This window comes from Hyla sarda, chromosome 13 (assembly GCF_029499605.1).
Source record: "Hyla sarda isolate aHylSar1 chromosome 13, aHylSar1.hap1, whole genome shotgun sequence".
Classification (NCBI taxonomy): Eukaryota; Metazoa; Chordata; class Amphibia; order Anura; family Hylidae; genus Hyla; species Hyla sarda.
This window is the reverse complement of record NC_079201.1, coordinates 27315094-27330390: the sequence shown is the minus strand read 5'-3', so window position 1 is coordinate 27330390 and position 15297 is coordinate 27315094. Positions and strand designations below refer to the sequence as shown.

The following is a 15297-nucleotide window of genomic DNA, read 5'->3' as shown; positions in this document are numbered from 1 at the left end:
GAAGCAATTTGTTAGCAAAACGGTCGTTGGGGCTTTGTAGGTACGGTCTGGCATCCTAAATGATTCCTTGCACTATACATGTCCAGGTTTTTCTTTGCTGTCTTATTTTCTGTTGAATATTTATATGTATTGTGCATAGCTACTTGGCATGCGCTATTGTAACATTTCATACTCAGTTTATGGGTATAGCCTTCATACCTACTTTCTATATGTGTTCTGGTGCCTTTATGTCACTGTATGTGTTTTAAAAATGTTTTTTAGTTGAACTAATAAAGACATATATGTTTTTTGATATTTTGTGTTTAGTGCTATTTTTTTATTTTTTGGTGTAGCATTCTCTATGTGCACCGCTACCTACAGTAAACTGTAGGGTGTTTGTTCAGTATCGGTGACATCTTGTCCCCCGATCCAAAAATATTCCGAACACGGAAGTGCCGCCCAGAGATCGTGGGGGGGTGTCCCAGCTGCCACGAGTGACCACAGCTGTCACAACCCTCCCATAGACATGAATGGAGGGGGCATGATGTGATGTCACAACCACAGCCGCCCGAACCAGCGTTCTGAACAAAAATGTTCAGAACGCCGGGGTACCACCCGGAGATCGCATGAGGATCCCTGCAGCCGGACCCCTGCGATCTTATCCCACTATTGTTCGGATAGGGAATAAGGCGTCCAGGGGTGGAGTACCCCTTTAAAGTTTGACATGAAGGGCCAGCTAGATGAATCTGTGAAAAAAATGAAACTGGCAGCCGGTTCAAGCGCACTAAACCCATTACACAGGGTTATAGTGCGGGTCAAACAGATTACAATGTATAACCATTGTTCCAGAGATACATGGTGGTGTATGAGCCTCCTTGCTAACAGATATATGTCGTCCTTTCCACAATGGAGGCAGGAATCAGCATATCCAGCATCCCTGTCTCCGTGCCTTCTGCCCCGATATGCCCATATTTACCAGGTGGGTTGGTATATAGAGCAAAAAGGGACAGAAGCAGGGATGCTGGGTATGCTGGATTCTGCCTCCATTGTGCACAGGTCGACATTTACATATTAGCAACAGAGGCTACAACACCAGGTAATTCCCGAACAGCTATGCTGATCCGGTAAATTATACATCATTTTAATCTTGTTCACCCACACTATAATCCTATGTATTGGGTTTCGTGCGGGTGAACTGGCTGTCAGTTCCCCTTTGATATCACGTAGGGACACTGCAAGCGCTTACTGGCAGAAAACAAAATGGGATGGAAATTCTCACCTGAACAAATGTACCACAGAGGTCTGCCAGATGCCTGTGTCTGCTGGATCTCCTTTACATCACTTTCTGTTCCCACAAGTGTGTATCCCCGATACGGCATGGCTAAAGAGGCCATTCCAGAGATGTCATTTAGCAAGTTCACAAAACTACCGTCTTTGGCAAGTTTTTGACTTTTCTCTACCAGAGCCTCGACAGCCTCCTGTGTCCTTCCGCATATCTGAACCAGGCGTGGAAGAGGAAGGGATCCCTCACTGGAGGATAATGTCTTCTCGTTTGGTCTCAAGATCACGTGAACATTGGAGCCACCAAATCCAAAAGAGTTAATGCCAACAATACCACCTTTTACTGGAATGGGTTCAGTCACCACTTGAATTCTTCCATCTTGCAAAGCAGGGATATCTTGGTTTGGATTCTTGTAATGGAGATTTGGGGCCCAAACACCATGCTCAAGAGAGAGAACGACCTATTTTGGCATAAAATTGAAACAACACATAGTATCAAGCCATACCCTTATATATGTGCACATTTTATCCTAGAAAGACCTTTCTATACACTGAACTAATGTTCTAATACTACTATACTGGATTCTATGACGATTATACAAAGCATGAAAATTCAGGGGTTGGTGAGGGGCTGGGAAAAAGCTAGACCTAAAGAGTTCAATGGTTAAAGGGGTACTCCGGTGAAAAACCTTTTTTTTTTTTTTTTTTTTAAATGAACCGGTGCCAGAAAGTTAAACAGATTTATAAATTACTTCTATTAAGAAATCTTTACCCTTCCAGTACTGTTTAGCAGCTGTATGCTAGAGGAAATTCTTTTCTTTTTGAATTTTTTTTTTGTCTTGTCCACAGTGCTCTCTGCTGACACCTGATGCCCGTATCAGGAACTGTCCAGAGCAGGAGAAAATCCCCATTGCAAACCTATCCTGCTCTGGACAGTTCCTGACATGGACAGAGGTGTCAGCAGAGAGCACTGTGGACAAGACAAAAAAGAAATTCAAAAAGCAAAGAATTTCCTCTGTAGCATACAGCTGCAAAAAAGTACTGGAAGGATAAAGATTTTTTAATAGAAGTAATTTACAAATCTGTTTAACTTTCTGGCACCAGTTCATTAAAAAAAATAAAATAAAATTCCCATCAGAGTACCCCTTTAAATTGGTTGAACCTGTCTGACATAGCATTAAATGAGTCTATATAATCTGCACAATAACTACAAAGCTGAGTGAGGTCATGGGTATTATAGTAGACAGGCTGGCTTATACTAAAATGTAAAAACTATTTTACACAGGTTTAATAGGCTGAAGCGAAATACCAGAACTTGATATTACCGTCTCAACCCAATAGATCTCAGCAACTTCCCATGTAGTTACTTACTTTCCCAAATGCCTGTGTAATTATTATCCTCAATTGTCATGTCTATTGGATCAAAGTGCATGGCTTATGGGTGACTGACACTTAGGCAAACAAGTAATACGGATCCACTCTACCTCTACTTGTCAATATCTTCCTCAGAGCTTTTTGTTCCTACACAAACAGGACATCACGAAAAATCCTTCTTGTTCCTAAACATTTATCCAGGGGTCAAGTCCTGGGAGAAAAAGTGTGGGAACTCACCCAAGATTTCCACTCAAGGACTGGTCCTGCAGGACTATTGATAATGGGAACAGGGTTCCTGCTGTGGGAAAAGTGCAGGAACTCCGTTCCCATGCGTTCCTGCAGGACTTGAGCCCTGAATTTATCCTATTATTCGGCATGCCCCCTCGTGATGTCAAGCCACGCCCCTCCATTCATGTCTATGGGAGGGGGCGTGACGGCAGTCACGCCCCCCCATAGACATGGATGGAGGGGGCGTGGCATGATGTCACAAGAGGGCGTGGCGTGGAGGAGGTTTCCGAAACTGGAGTACAATGCGGGTGCTGCAGGGGGTTTCAGCGGTGCCGCCCCCCCCCCCCCCCCCCCCCCGCGATCAGACATCTTTTCCCCTATACTTCGGATAGGGGATAAGATGTTTTTGCCCGGAATACCCCTTTAATTCTTGTGTTGTCTTTTCATGCTTTGCCCTGCTTGTGTTTCATGAACCCAATACCGCCCATGTATGATAGTACTGTGCAATACATCGCACACTCTTGTGACCTCTTCTGTGCAAGCAGCTATATAGAAATGAAACAATGGTCACCTAATAGTCAAGTGGTTGCTATACCGTCATTATTAAGATAGGAGGGCTACTACCAGACTATTTGCCAACCTAAATCTGGCTGAAATACAGTGGTGTTACCTAAGGATGAACTCAAAATAGAGCAGATCTGGGGAAATCAAATTCCCTGTAGCTTCTCTGCCAGCCTACCCAGGCAGCTTGTGTCTACGGAGGAACACCAGGGAATAGGATTTCACCATTACTCCTTTTTCTATTCTATTATAGAATCACTTATGGTAACAAAGGGATAGGCAGATGTTAAAGGTGCCAAAAAAGACATGGGGCACATAACCATCATTGACTTAGCAAGCTGAACATTTAGTTTTCTACAGTATTCGTGTGGTGTGAATGCTGTGCAACACAAATATCGCCGTAACGTGCCGCCATTAAAGGGGTATTAGGGCTTTATACAGTGGTCCCTCAACATACGATGGTAATTTGTTCCAAATGAACCATCGTTTGTTGAAACCATTGTATGTTGAGGGATCCGTGCAATGTTAAATATAGGAAGTTATACTCACCTGTCCCTGCCACTCCGGACCGTCACCGCTGCCCTGGATGTCGCCGTCCATCGCTGTCGCCGCATACCCGTGGTGTCCCTGTCACTCCAGACCGTTCCGCTGCCCGGGATCGTCGTTCCTTATCGCCGTCGCTACGCACGCCACTCCTATTGAATGACGGGACGGCGTGCGCAGCGACGTGATGAAGACCATGGAGAGTGACGGAGATGCAGGGGATCCCGAAGAGGACGGTCAGGAGCACCGGGAACATGTAAGTGATCGTCACCGGACCACACGGGGCACCTTAAACGGCTAGGCTAGGATAGCCGTTTATGCAATGGCCCCGACATAAAAAACTAAGCATAGTATGTTGATGCAGCCTTCAACATGCGATGGCCTCTGGGAGGCCATCGTATGTTGAAATTATCGTATGTCGGGGCCATCGTAGGTCGAGGGGTCAATGTACATCTTATCCCCTATCAAAAGGATAGGGGATAAGATGTATTATTGCAGGTGTTCCGCCGCTGGGGACCCCCGCGATCTCGGTGCAGCCCCTGGCATTCTAAGCTGGGCACTGTCTCCGAGACGGGGACATGATGTCAACGCCGCCACGCCCCCTCCTATAGACATAAATGGAGGGGGCTTGGCGTGACATCCCTAGGGGGTGTGGCCGTCCCTGTCTAGGAGGCAGCGCCTGGCACAGAATGCCAGGGACTGCACCGAGATCAAGGGGGTCCCCAGCGGTGGGACCCCTGTGATCATACATCTTATCCCCTATCCTTTGGATAGGGGATAAGATGTATAAAGCCGGAATACCCCTTTAATTTGATGCCGGTTCACAAGATGATTGTGCCACCAGATTATATGTTTAAAATAGTTTCTATAGAGTCAAATTAACTGATGTGACCCAAGATATGCTTCCTATCTCACCTTACATAATGCAGCAAGACCAGAGGCAGGTTCTGGATGGCCCATATTGGACTTGGTGGAGCCAAGTAACAACGGTTCTCTTTCTGACCTGCAGAAAACACTCACAATCCCGTTTACTTCCTGGGGATCTCCAACCTGCAGGACACAAGATTAGGAAGATATGTAAATGTGCTAGAGTATTTCTATGTTGTTGCTCTATAATCTTCTAGATATAAGGACCTTTGGAGGTAAGATGCTTCAACATTGTAGATGTGGGTCAAGTTATGTCAAACAAGAAGAATTGATTCTAACATTTGGAGGAAAAGGAATCACAGACACATTTATCTACAACTAAACTGCTGTATGTGCATCTTCTGGGTGCAGGGTGCTGGGTCCAGGGTGCCCAACCTTTTGCCACCACGTGACCCACGGCGGGCCCGCCTCCAGTGTGCAATTCAGGAGAGATGGAAGACGATCTTTGGACAGATCACCAGTTTGCAGGTAGGTATAGCAGTCAGTGACCCCTCATCGGTCTCTTGTTCACCCGCACTATAACCCAGTGTATTGGGATTAGTGTGGGTGAACAGCATGATCATTTTCCTTTATTTCAACACTGCATAGTTAGAAAAGTAACTTTTGCGACCAAAGATTTTAAAAAGGTGACACCGTCCATAGGTGGTGCCAAAAGTAAAAAACAAATGTCTTTATTCCTCCATATAAATATCGTTTTTTTTTACCTATCTTTTATATAAAATTTTATTTTTTTCTAATTGTCATTTGTAGAAATATATATATATACACATACAGTACAGACCAAAAGTTTGGAAACACCTTCTCATTCAGAGTTTTCTTTATTTTCATGACTATGAAAATTTTAGATTCACACTGAAGGCATCAAAACTATGAATTAACACATGTGGAATTATAGACATAACAAAAAAGTGTGAAAATATGTCATATTGTAGGTTCTAGCCACCTTTTGCTTTGATTACTGCTTTGCACACTCATACTCTTGATGAGCTTCAAGGAGGTAGTCACCTGAAATGGTCTTCCAACAGTCTTGAAGGAGTTCCCAGAGATGCTTAGCACTTGTTGGCTCTATTTGCCTTCACTCTGCAGTCCAGCTCACCCCAAACCATCTCGATTGGGTTCAGGTCCGGTGACTGTGGAGGCCAGGTCATCTGGTGAAGCACCCAATCACTCTCCTTCTTGGTCAAATAGCCCTTACACAGCCTGGAGGTGTGTTTGGGGTCATTGTCCTGTTAAATGATGGTCCAACTAAACGCAAACCGGATGGAATAGCAGCCGCTGCAAGATGCTGTGGTAGCCATGCTGGTTCAGTATGCCTTCAATTTTGAATAAATCCCCAACAGTGTCACCAGCAAAGCCCCCCCACACCATCACACCTCCTCCTCCACACCAGCACACCTGTGAAGTGAAAACCATTTCAGGTGACTACCTCTTGAAGCTCAACAAGAGAATGCCAAGAGTGTGCAAAGCAGTAATCAAAGCAAAAGGTGGCTACTGAAGAACCTAGAATAGGACATATTTTCAGTTGTTTCACACTTTTTTGTTATGTATGTAATTCCACATGTGTTAATTCATAGTTTTGATGCCTTCAATGTGAATCTACAATTTTCATAGTCATGAAAGTAAAGAAAACTCTGAATGAGAAGGTGTTTCCAAACTTTTGGTCTGTACTGAATATATATATATATATATATATATATATATATATATATATATATATATTACTATATTTTTATTTATATTTATTTTCATTTTTTATGTCCTTCATCTGCTGTTCATTACAACATTTTAATTATTGCATGTGTACATGTCCATATGTATCTTTTTTATATTGTGTTTTTATTGTACCATCGATGCATTCTATTTATCTATTCTATATATCTGAATTGTTATATATGGGGCGCATGGTCCCTTTAAGCTGGCAGCTTGAAGGGTTAACTCCATGGGCCCTATATATTGATTGGTTGTACTCACCTGGTTATGCCTGATGAAGCAGTCTTACTGTGAAACGCGTTGCATCATGGGTGAATAAACTTGAGATCCCTTTCAATCTGCGTGTCCAGCGCCTCTCAATCCCGTCGCTGCGGTGGAGGAATTTGTGCTTTTATAAAACTACAGTGACATTTCGACTCAGAGTCTTTTTCAGGTTCAAGCATGAAAAAGACTATATTTGTTGAAACCTAGTTGTGCTTTTATGGAGGAATAAAGAATGTATAATGTTTTGTACAGCTCACTGATGCTGTCACCTTTTTTTATATCTTTGGATACTGATATTTTAAGCTGGTGTATTCACAGTCCGGTGAGCGTGCATCCCGCAATGAACTATAAAGTAATGTGCTGGAACAAGTCTGATCTAGTCATACCTATCCCAAAGGAAGCTTTAAAGGGGTACTCTGCCGAAACACATGCTATCCCCTATCCAAAGGATACTGGATAAGATGTCTGATCACAGGGGTCCCGCCACTGGAGACCCCCGTCATCTCCGGGCCGGCAGCGGCAGCAGCCGGAACACGGAGGCTTGGAGTCTTCATGTTCGTGACGTCACATAGCCGTCACGCCTCCTCCCATAGACATGAATGAAGCGGGCGTGGAAGCTGTAGTCGCCAGTCATCCGGCACGGAGCGGAGTTTGCTCCGTTCACGGATTACTAGGGTGGTGCACTGGAGATTGTGGGGGGTCCCAGCGGCGGGCCCCCAGCGATCAGACATCTTATCCCCTATCCTTTGGATAGGGTGTACGATGTTCTTCGGCGGAGTATCCCTTTAATCATGAAGCCTTTAGACCACACAGTGATCTATACATTGCTAAATAGTACCGCTGCACAATATGCCAGTATTGTAATGTCCTACTACCTTAGTGCCTGTACCATGGGCCTCCACATATTCCACCTCACTGGTCTGGATTCCAGCCTCTTGGTACAAAGTGTTCAGCAACTGCTGCTGCACTTCACCGGATGGGAAGGTCACTCCTATTGGCAGAAGACAGAAGAGTCTTTAGAACATTTTCACTAACTAGAGAAGACAGCTTTGCAGAATACAGATGAGGCGGAGGTCAATGTTTCTTAGAGAACGCTCCACCTTACAATGAGGACATTTACCCCAGTCCCCCCCCCCCAAGCTCTCTGCTTTTCATTAACCAGACAACATTAAGGTTATTCTTGTTTCACAGGATCCATATACACTTCTGTCATAGAAAGAGATTCGAGTGCTAGGAGACTTCTGCAAGGACCCTACAGACCCCAGTATAGTGCACCAGTTCTGAACAATTTAGAATACATAAATCTGGCCTAAAGTATGGGTAAAAGAGAGAAACAAAAGGAAAAGTAGTCAGTATAGTCATTCTAGAAGTGTTTGGCATTTCTTTAAATCTTCTCCATCAGGGCATGTCTATAGTTTGGGACCAACGCTTATCTGCTTGGTTGTCTTAAAATTTTCAAGTTAAAGTTTTAAAGGTTTTACAGTGTGCGGTGATCTGAAGCACACCCCATGTGCTAGGGTGTCTTTATACTACTTTTGTGCCTTTTGTGGCACATACAGTGGGGATCAAAAATTTGGGCACCACAGGTAAAAATTTGTATTAATGTGCATAAAGAAGCAAAGGAAAGATGGAAAAATCTCCAAAAGGCATCAAATTACAGATTAGACATTCTTATAATATGTCAACAAAAGTTAGATTTTATTTCCATCATTTACACTTTTAAAATAACAGAAAACAAAAAAAATGGCATCTGCAAAAGTTTGGGCACCCTGCAGAGTTAACATCTTGTACTGCCCCCTTTGGCAAGTATCACAGCTTGTAGCCAGCCAAGAGTCTTTCAATTCTTGCTTGAGGTATCTTTGCCCATTCTTCCTTACAAAAGTCTTCCAGTTCTTTGAGATTTCTGGTCTGTGTGTCACGCACTGCTCTTTTAAGGTCTATCCATAGATTTTCAATTATGTTGAGGTCAGGAGATTGTGAAGGCCATGGCAAAACCTTCAGTTTACGCCTCTGGATGTAATCCCCCGTGGATTTCCAGGTGTGTTTAGGATCATTATCCATTTGTAGAAGCCATCCTCTCTTTGACTTCAGCTTTTTCACAGATGGCATCAAGTTAGCATCCAAAATTTGCTGAAATTTTATTGAATCCATTTTTCCTTCTACTCGTGAGATGTTCCCTGTGCCACTGGCTGCAATACAACCCCAAAGCATGATTGATGCCCCCATGCTTAACAGTTGGACAGAGGTTCTTTTCATTAAATTCTGTTCCCCTTCTTCTCCAAACGTACCTTTGCTCATTCCGGCCAAAAAGTAGAATTTTAACCTCATCGGTCCACAGAACTTGTTTCCAAAATACATCAGGTATGTCTATATGTTCATTTGCAAAGTTCAAACGCTGATTTTTGTGGTGAGGACGTAGAAGAGGTTTTCTTCTGATGACTTTTCCATGAAGACCATATTTGTACAAGTATCTCTTTATAGTGAAATAGTGTACCACAACACCAGTGTTTGCCAGATCTTTCCGGAGGGATTGTGCAGTCAAACGTGGGTTTTGAATAGTTTTTCTCACAATCTTGCGAGCTGTTCTGTCTGATATTTTTCTTGGTCTTCCAGATCTTGCTTTAACTTCCACTGTTCCTGATGACTGCCATTTCATAATTACATTCCGAACAGAGGATATTGACAAATGAAAATGTTTTGCTATCTTCTTATAGCCTTCTCCAGCTTTGTGAGCATCAACTATTTTCAGTTTCAGATTTCTAGACAACTGCTTAGAAGAACCCATGGTGCTGATTGTTGGGGCAAGGTCAGATGAGTTGAGTTGAGAACAATCCATGACACTGGCAGGTCTCAGCTTTGCAAAGGGGGCAGTGCATGCTATAAATTTTGCAGGGTGCCCAAACTTTTGATCCCCACTGTATACATCAGCAACCTGTCTAAATGGGATGATGACATATGTGCACAGACAACCATGGGCCCCATAGACTTTAAAGGGGTACTCCGCACCTAAACATCTTATCCCCTATCCAAAGGATCGCGGGGGTCCTGCCGCTGGGGACCCCCACCCCCTCCAATCGACTTGCATTGAGGGTGCAGAGCTTGAAATCATGAGGGGGCGGGGCAGTGATGTCACGATCCCCCGACCCCTGCATCGTCAGTCGTCAGGCACAGAGCGAAGCTCGCTCCATGCACCAGATGACAGGGGTGCTGCCGGAGAGATCCTTTGGATAGGGGATAAGATGTCTAGGGGTGGAGTAACCCTTTAATGCCATAATCAGCTAGTGACTAAGTTTGGGTCATTTTCTGAATGTTAACATGTTTGGGCTTGGACCCTAAAATGACAATATACAGGCCTAAGGGCTCATGTCGAAACACATCTACATTTGGAAAATGACCCCAGTGTAGTCATTAGCTAAAAACATTTAGGCCATTAAAGATTATGGGGCCGGTGCATGTCTGTGCTTGTATATGTCGGCATCCCCTTTTGACAGGTTGTTGATATACACGTGCTACAAAAGGCTCAATCATAATGTGAACTTGGCTTTATCAGTGGCTCTGGCTGTTGTTCTATCCCTTCCCCATGCTTTACACTGCAGCCCCGTATGCTAAGATTTACTGCTGTTTTTAAACACATGCTTAATGCAAGCTCCTGTAAAATTCAGTGCATGTTAAAATGACTTCCCTTGTAGCAAGCATGAAAACATTATAAACTAAAAGTAACTAAACTTGCAGGGAGAAAAAAAGAAACGCTGCATAATTGACACACAAATACCCAAATAAGCATCAAAAGTCATCCCTAGTCATGTATAAAGGCTATTTAATGGGTCAAATATTGATTTACCAATGGATGGCACTATGGAGACAGCTTTCCCCACAGGCAGGGGGACACATTTGCATACCTATTTCCCAGGGAGCACTGCCTGGCCTATAGGACTCCCTACACCAGTTGGTACAGAGAATCAGTACCTTCCAAAATCAATTATCCTTGGTAAGGGGGGGATCGGTAAGGGGGAATCTATTATTCTATACCCAGTGATATATATATATAAAATAAAAGGGCCAAGACTTAGGAATCCAGATACTAATTCACTAGCTGCCCTTAAAGGGGTACTCTGGTGGAAAACATTTATTTATTTATGTTTAAATCAACTAGTGCTAGAAAGTTAAACAGATTTGTAAATTACTTCTATTAAAAAATCTTAATCCTTCCAGTACTTACCAGCTGCTGAATACTACAGAGGAAATGCTTTTCTTTTTGGAACACAGAGCTCTCTGCTGACATGACAAGCACAGTGCTCTCTGCTGACATCTCTGTCCATTTTAGGAACTGTCCAGAGCAGCATATGTTTGCTATGGGGATTTTCTCCTACTCTGGACAATTCTTAAAACGGACAGAGATGTCAGCAGAGAGCACTGTGGTCATGATGTCAGCAGAGAGCTCTGTGTTCCGAAAAGAAAATAATTTCCTCTGTAGTATTCAGCAACTAATAAGTACTGGAAGGATTAAGATTTTTTAATAGAAGTCATTTACAAATCTGTTTCACTTTCTGGCACCAGTTGATTTTAAGAAAAAAAGTTTTCCACCGGAGTACCCCTTAAATCTACACAGACCACATTGTCCTCCTTGAAGGGTCGCACCTTGTTCTTTATAGCCGTCTGTATTGCTTCCAGCATTCACAATGGTAGCATACACTCGTTTTGCCAGAGACTTCTTAGTGACCAGGACAGCACAAGCACCTTCTGAACGACAATATCCATTCCCTAAATCAGCAACATAAAACAAGCAAGAATGACATCAGCTAAAACATCAAGCAGACGTCTAATCCCACTATGCTGTCATTTACTTGTTACAACCTGAACTTCTGAAGTACAATGGGAAATTATAAAGTAAGGACAAGAAATACTTCTTTATCAAGGATATGTTTATTGTCTAGGACAAACCCACATTCCCCTTACAGAAAATAAATTGCTTAATCTTACCATTTTAACAATTTTTTTTTCAATTATCCACGTGGAGGTGTCACTTTTTGTCATCACATAATCTTGTATAAGACTTGTATAGGACAGATGTGGGGGATATCATAGTTGTGCGTCTACTGTCCATAAGAATGAAAGATTAGGGCACTCACCATTGCTGCTACAGTATACTTTATCGAAGATCCAGGTTCCACATCACGAGATAGACGGTGCAAGACAGACATAAACTTTGAAAAGAAAAAGCAAAGGCGCTCCTTGTGGAGTATCGCGTAACAACATACACAACAATGGTATACATGTGTGAAAACGATAAGCCCGTCTGCAGTCTTCCTGGGTAATTGTTACAATATATAGTAGGACTTCGTAAGTACAGGAATCACAGCACTGATCAGGCAAGGATCCGTAAGCAGAAGAGTATCCACCATCAGGTTTATTAACATCAATGCAACGCGTTTCGCTGCGCATGCGCAGCTTCATCAGGCATAGCAATTGGGAGCAACACCCAGGGTTATATACCCTGATGGTGTTATATATTTTTAATTTTTTTCTATTTTTCAGTTTTTTTCTTTTTCTTTTATAATACGGTACTTTTCCTCTCTTTTATAATAATTTATGTTATCTAATCCATTGTGATCATTTATGTTATATTTTAGTATGTATGCTTGTAAATATCTGTCTATTATATTTGCTTATGTCCTTCAGGGGTTAACACCATCAGGGTATATAACCCTGGGTGTTGCTCCCAATTGCTATGCCTGATGAAGCTGCGCATGAGCAGCGAAACGCGTTGCATTGATTTTAATAAACCTGATGGTGGATACTCTTCTGCTTACGGATCCTTGCCTGATCAGCGCCGTGATTACTGTACTTACGAAGTCCTACTATATATTGAGACATAAACTTTAGCAGACAGACATAAACTTCTCTGGGTGATGTTGCCATTTCGAGCTTGCATTGCGCTTTGACTGGCCCACCAGTGGGCCAGTCGAAGTGCAATCCAAGCGTGAAACGGCACCGTTGCCCGGAGAAGCAGCCCTGCTAAAGTTTATGTCTGTCTCGCACCTGTGATGTGAAACCTGGATCTTCAGTAAAGTATACGGTAGAAGCCCTGAGTGCCCTGATCGTTCATTCTCACGGACAGTCTTTATGAAGTTGTATATATCTTCTGGTCCGTGAGCATCACAGACTGCGCAATTGTGGAAAGGTCCGGAACTGGATCTGATGTGTCAGTCCTTAGTACCTACATGGATCCAGTATAGCAGTGCCGTGTGTGTCTACTGTGAAGAATAGTTATGTGTCTCTTTCCATAAACAATATACAAAGTCTTATAACACTTACCTGAGGCATCAAAAGACTTGCATGTTCCATCTGGGCTCAGCATGCCCAGCTTCATAAATTGTACTGATGTGTTGGGTTTAAGCAGCAAATTGACACCACCTACAATTGCAGCATCGCACTGCCCATGGTAGATCGCCTTGTATGCATTTTCTAAAGCCAATAAGCTGGATGAGCAAGCAGTGTCTATAGAAAGACTTGGCCCTAAAAATAAGTTAAAAATAAGTATTTTAAATATATGTGATTAAAAGCTATAGAGAAAAAGGTTGTTTATTACTACATGATTAGGGCGACACCCTATACATGGTCAAAACCCACCTTTAAAATCAAAGAAGTACGATATACGGTTGGCAAACATAGCACGTTGGCATCCAGTCATGCTATACCCAAGCAACTCTTCTGGATCTCGGCTAAAGGCCTCTCCTGCTTCTGATCCACTAACGCCTATCCAGACGCCAGTCTTTGTGCCACGTATATCTGATGGGTTCATACCTGCATCAAACATAAAAAGACGTCAAAATGCTTCCACAAGTATGATTTTTAGGGTTACAATGTTAGCTTCATTTTAAAGGGGTACTCCACTGCTCAGAGTTTGGAACAAACTGTTCTGAACACAGGAGCCGGGAGCTTGTGACGTCATAGCCCCGCCCCCTCACTGCAAGTCTATGGGAGGGGGCGTGACATCATGAGGGGCAGGGCTATGACGTCACGAGCTCCCAACAGCGGCTCCAGCGTTCAGAACAGTTTGTTCCAAACTCTGAGCAGCGGACTACACCTTGAATGCCACAGTCTCAAAAATATACATTTCAGAAATATTTTTTTTGTACAAACCATCAGGAAAATGTGAAACAGATCCATTGACCCACATAGAATGTTCTAGGGATGGTGGATTACAAGGGTGGGCATACCAATTGCTAAGGGGTCCTTGAAAGTGGACCTCAACTTAAGGTTGGCTCCATACCTTTCTTTGTAACTTGTACAGGACCTGCAGCTTTTACAAATAAGGATCATGGAATAGTCCTAAAAGCCACACTACACATCTTCTGGACTCCGTCTAATTTACTATCTCAAGTAGGCCATCATCCCCTATCTACAGGGATGTATAAAATCATCAACTTTGCTACTTAAAATTGTAATATAAGTACTGGTAATGTCTTCTTTTTTACAATTAATAGGTTATCTATTAAACATGGAAAAAAAAAAAAAATTATTATATCAACTGGCTCTAGAAAGTTAAACAGATTTGTAAATTATTTCGATTAAAAAATCTTAATCCTTTCAATAATTATCAGCTGCTGAAGTTGAGTTGTTCTTTTCTGTCTGGCAACAGTGCTCTCTGCTGACACCTCTGCTTGTCTCGGGAACTGCACAGAGTAGAAGAGGTTTGCTATGGGGATTTGCTTCTACTCTGGACAGTTCCCGAGACACATGTCATCAGAGAGCACTTAGACAGAAAAGAACAACTCAACTTCAGCAGCTCATAAGTACTGAAAGGATTAAGATTTTTTAATAGAAGTCATTATTTTATACGGCACTTCTTTTACCAGGTAGTTTTACATGTAATCATTTCTTCACTCACTTAGTAGCTACCTGCAACTATTTTTACAGTTACTTAAAATATAATATTCATGTTTCAGAACACTATTGCTACTACTGAAGCACTACTAGTTGGAAGGTAGGCAATTGTTTCTTTAACATTCATTGTTTTTTTTGTACTGCTATTTTTCCCAGCGCGTACTCCTATTTTATTTATAACTAGCTGAGTACCCGGCGTTGCCCATTTTTTCCTTCCTAATCCTTGTTGTGGAGGAAAATCAACAAAGGAGGAAGCTTTTAACTTCATATCCCATCCTCATATATTGTTGTCATATCCCATCCTCATATATTGTTGTCATATCCCATCCTCATATCACATCCTCCTATCCCGACCTCCTATCCCGTCCTCCTATCCCGTCCTCCTATCTCGACCTCCTATCCCGACCTCATATCCCGTCCCATAATATGTGTACAAGGTATTGAAATATCTCCAGCCGTACAGAAGTTATGCAGGAACATACATTTCCCATTGATTTGCATGGGACTTTAAACAAAAACCCCGACCCTCACACATGGGGGTAG

The 15297-nt window shown here is 42.7% G+C and overlaps 1 protein-coding gene across 2 annotated transcripts in view; it reads right to left on the bottom strand.

Moving 5' to 3' along the window:
• Nucleotides 1–15297, bottom strand: part of FASN (fatty acid synthase) — a 111223-nt gene that overhangs the window by 82893 nt on the left and 13033 nt on the right. For both annotated transcript variants that reach the window (XM_056550027.1, XM_056550025.1), the window contains exons 4-9: nucleotides 13498–13671; nucleotides 13183–13383; nucleotides 11506–11628; nucleotides 7743–7858; nucleotides 4882–5016; nucleotides 1259–1721 (exon numbers count right to left, since the gene is read on the bottom strand). In XM_056550027.1, the coding sequence (XP_056406002.1) occupies nucleotides 1259–1721; nucleotides 4882–5016; nucleotides 7743–7858; nucleotides 11506–11628; nucleotides 13183–13383; nucleotides 13498–13671 (1212 nt within the window). The remainder of the gene's footprint in view (nucleotides 1–1258; nucleotides 1722–4881; nucleotides 5017–7742; nucleotides 7859–11505; nucleotides 11629–13182; nucleotides 13384–13497; nucleotides 13672–15297) is intronic.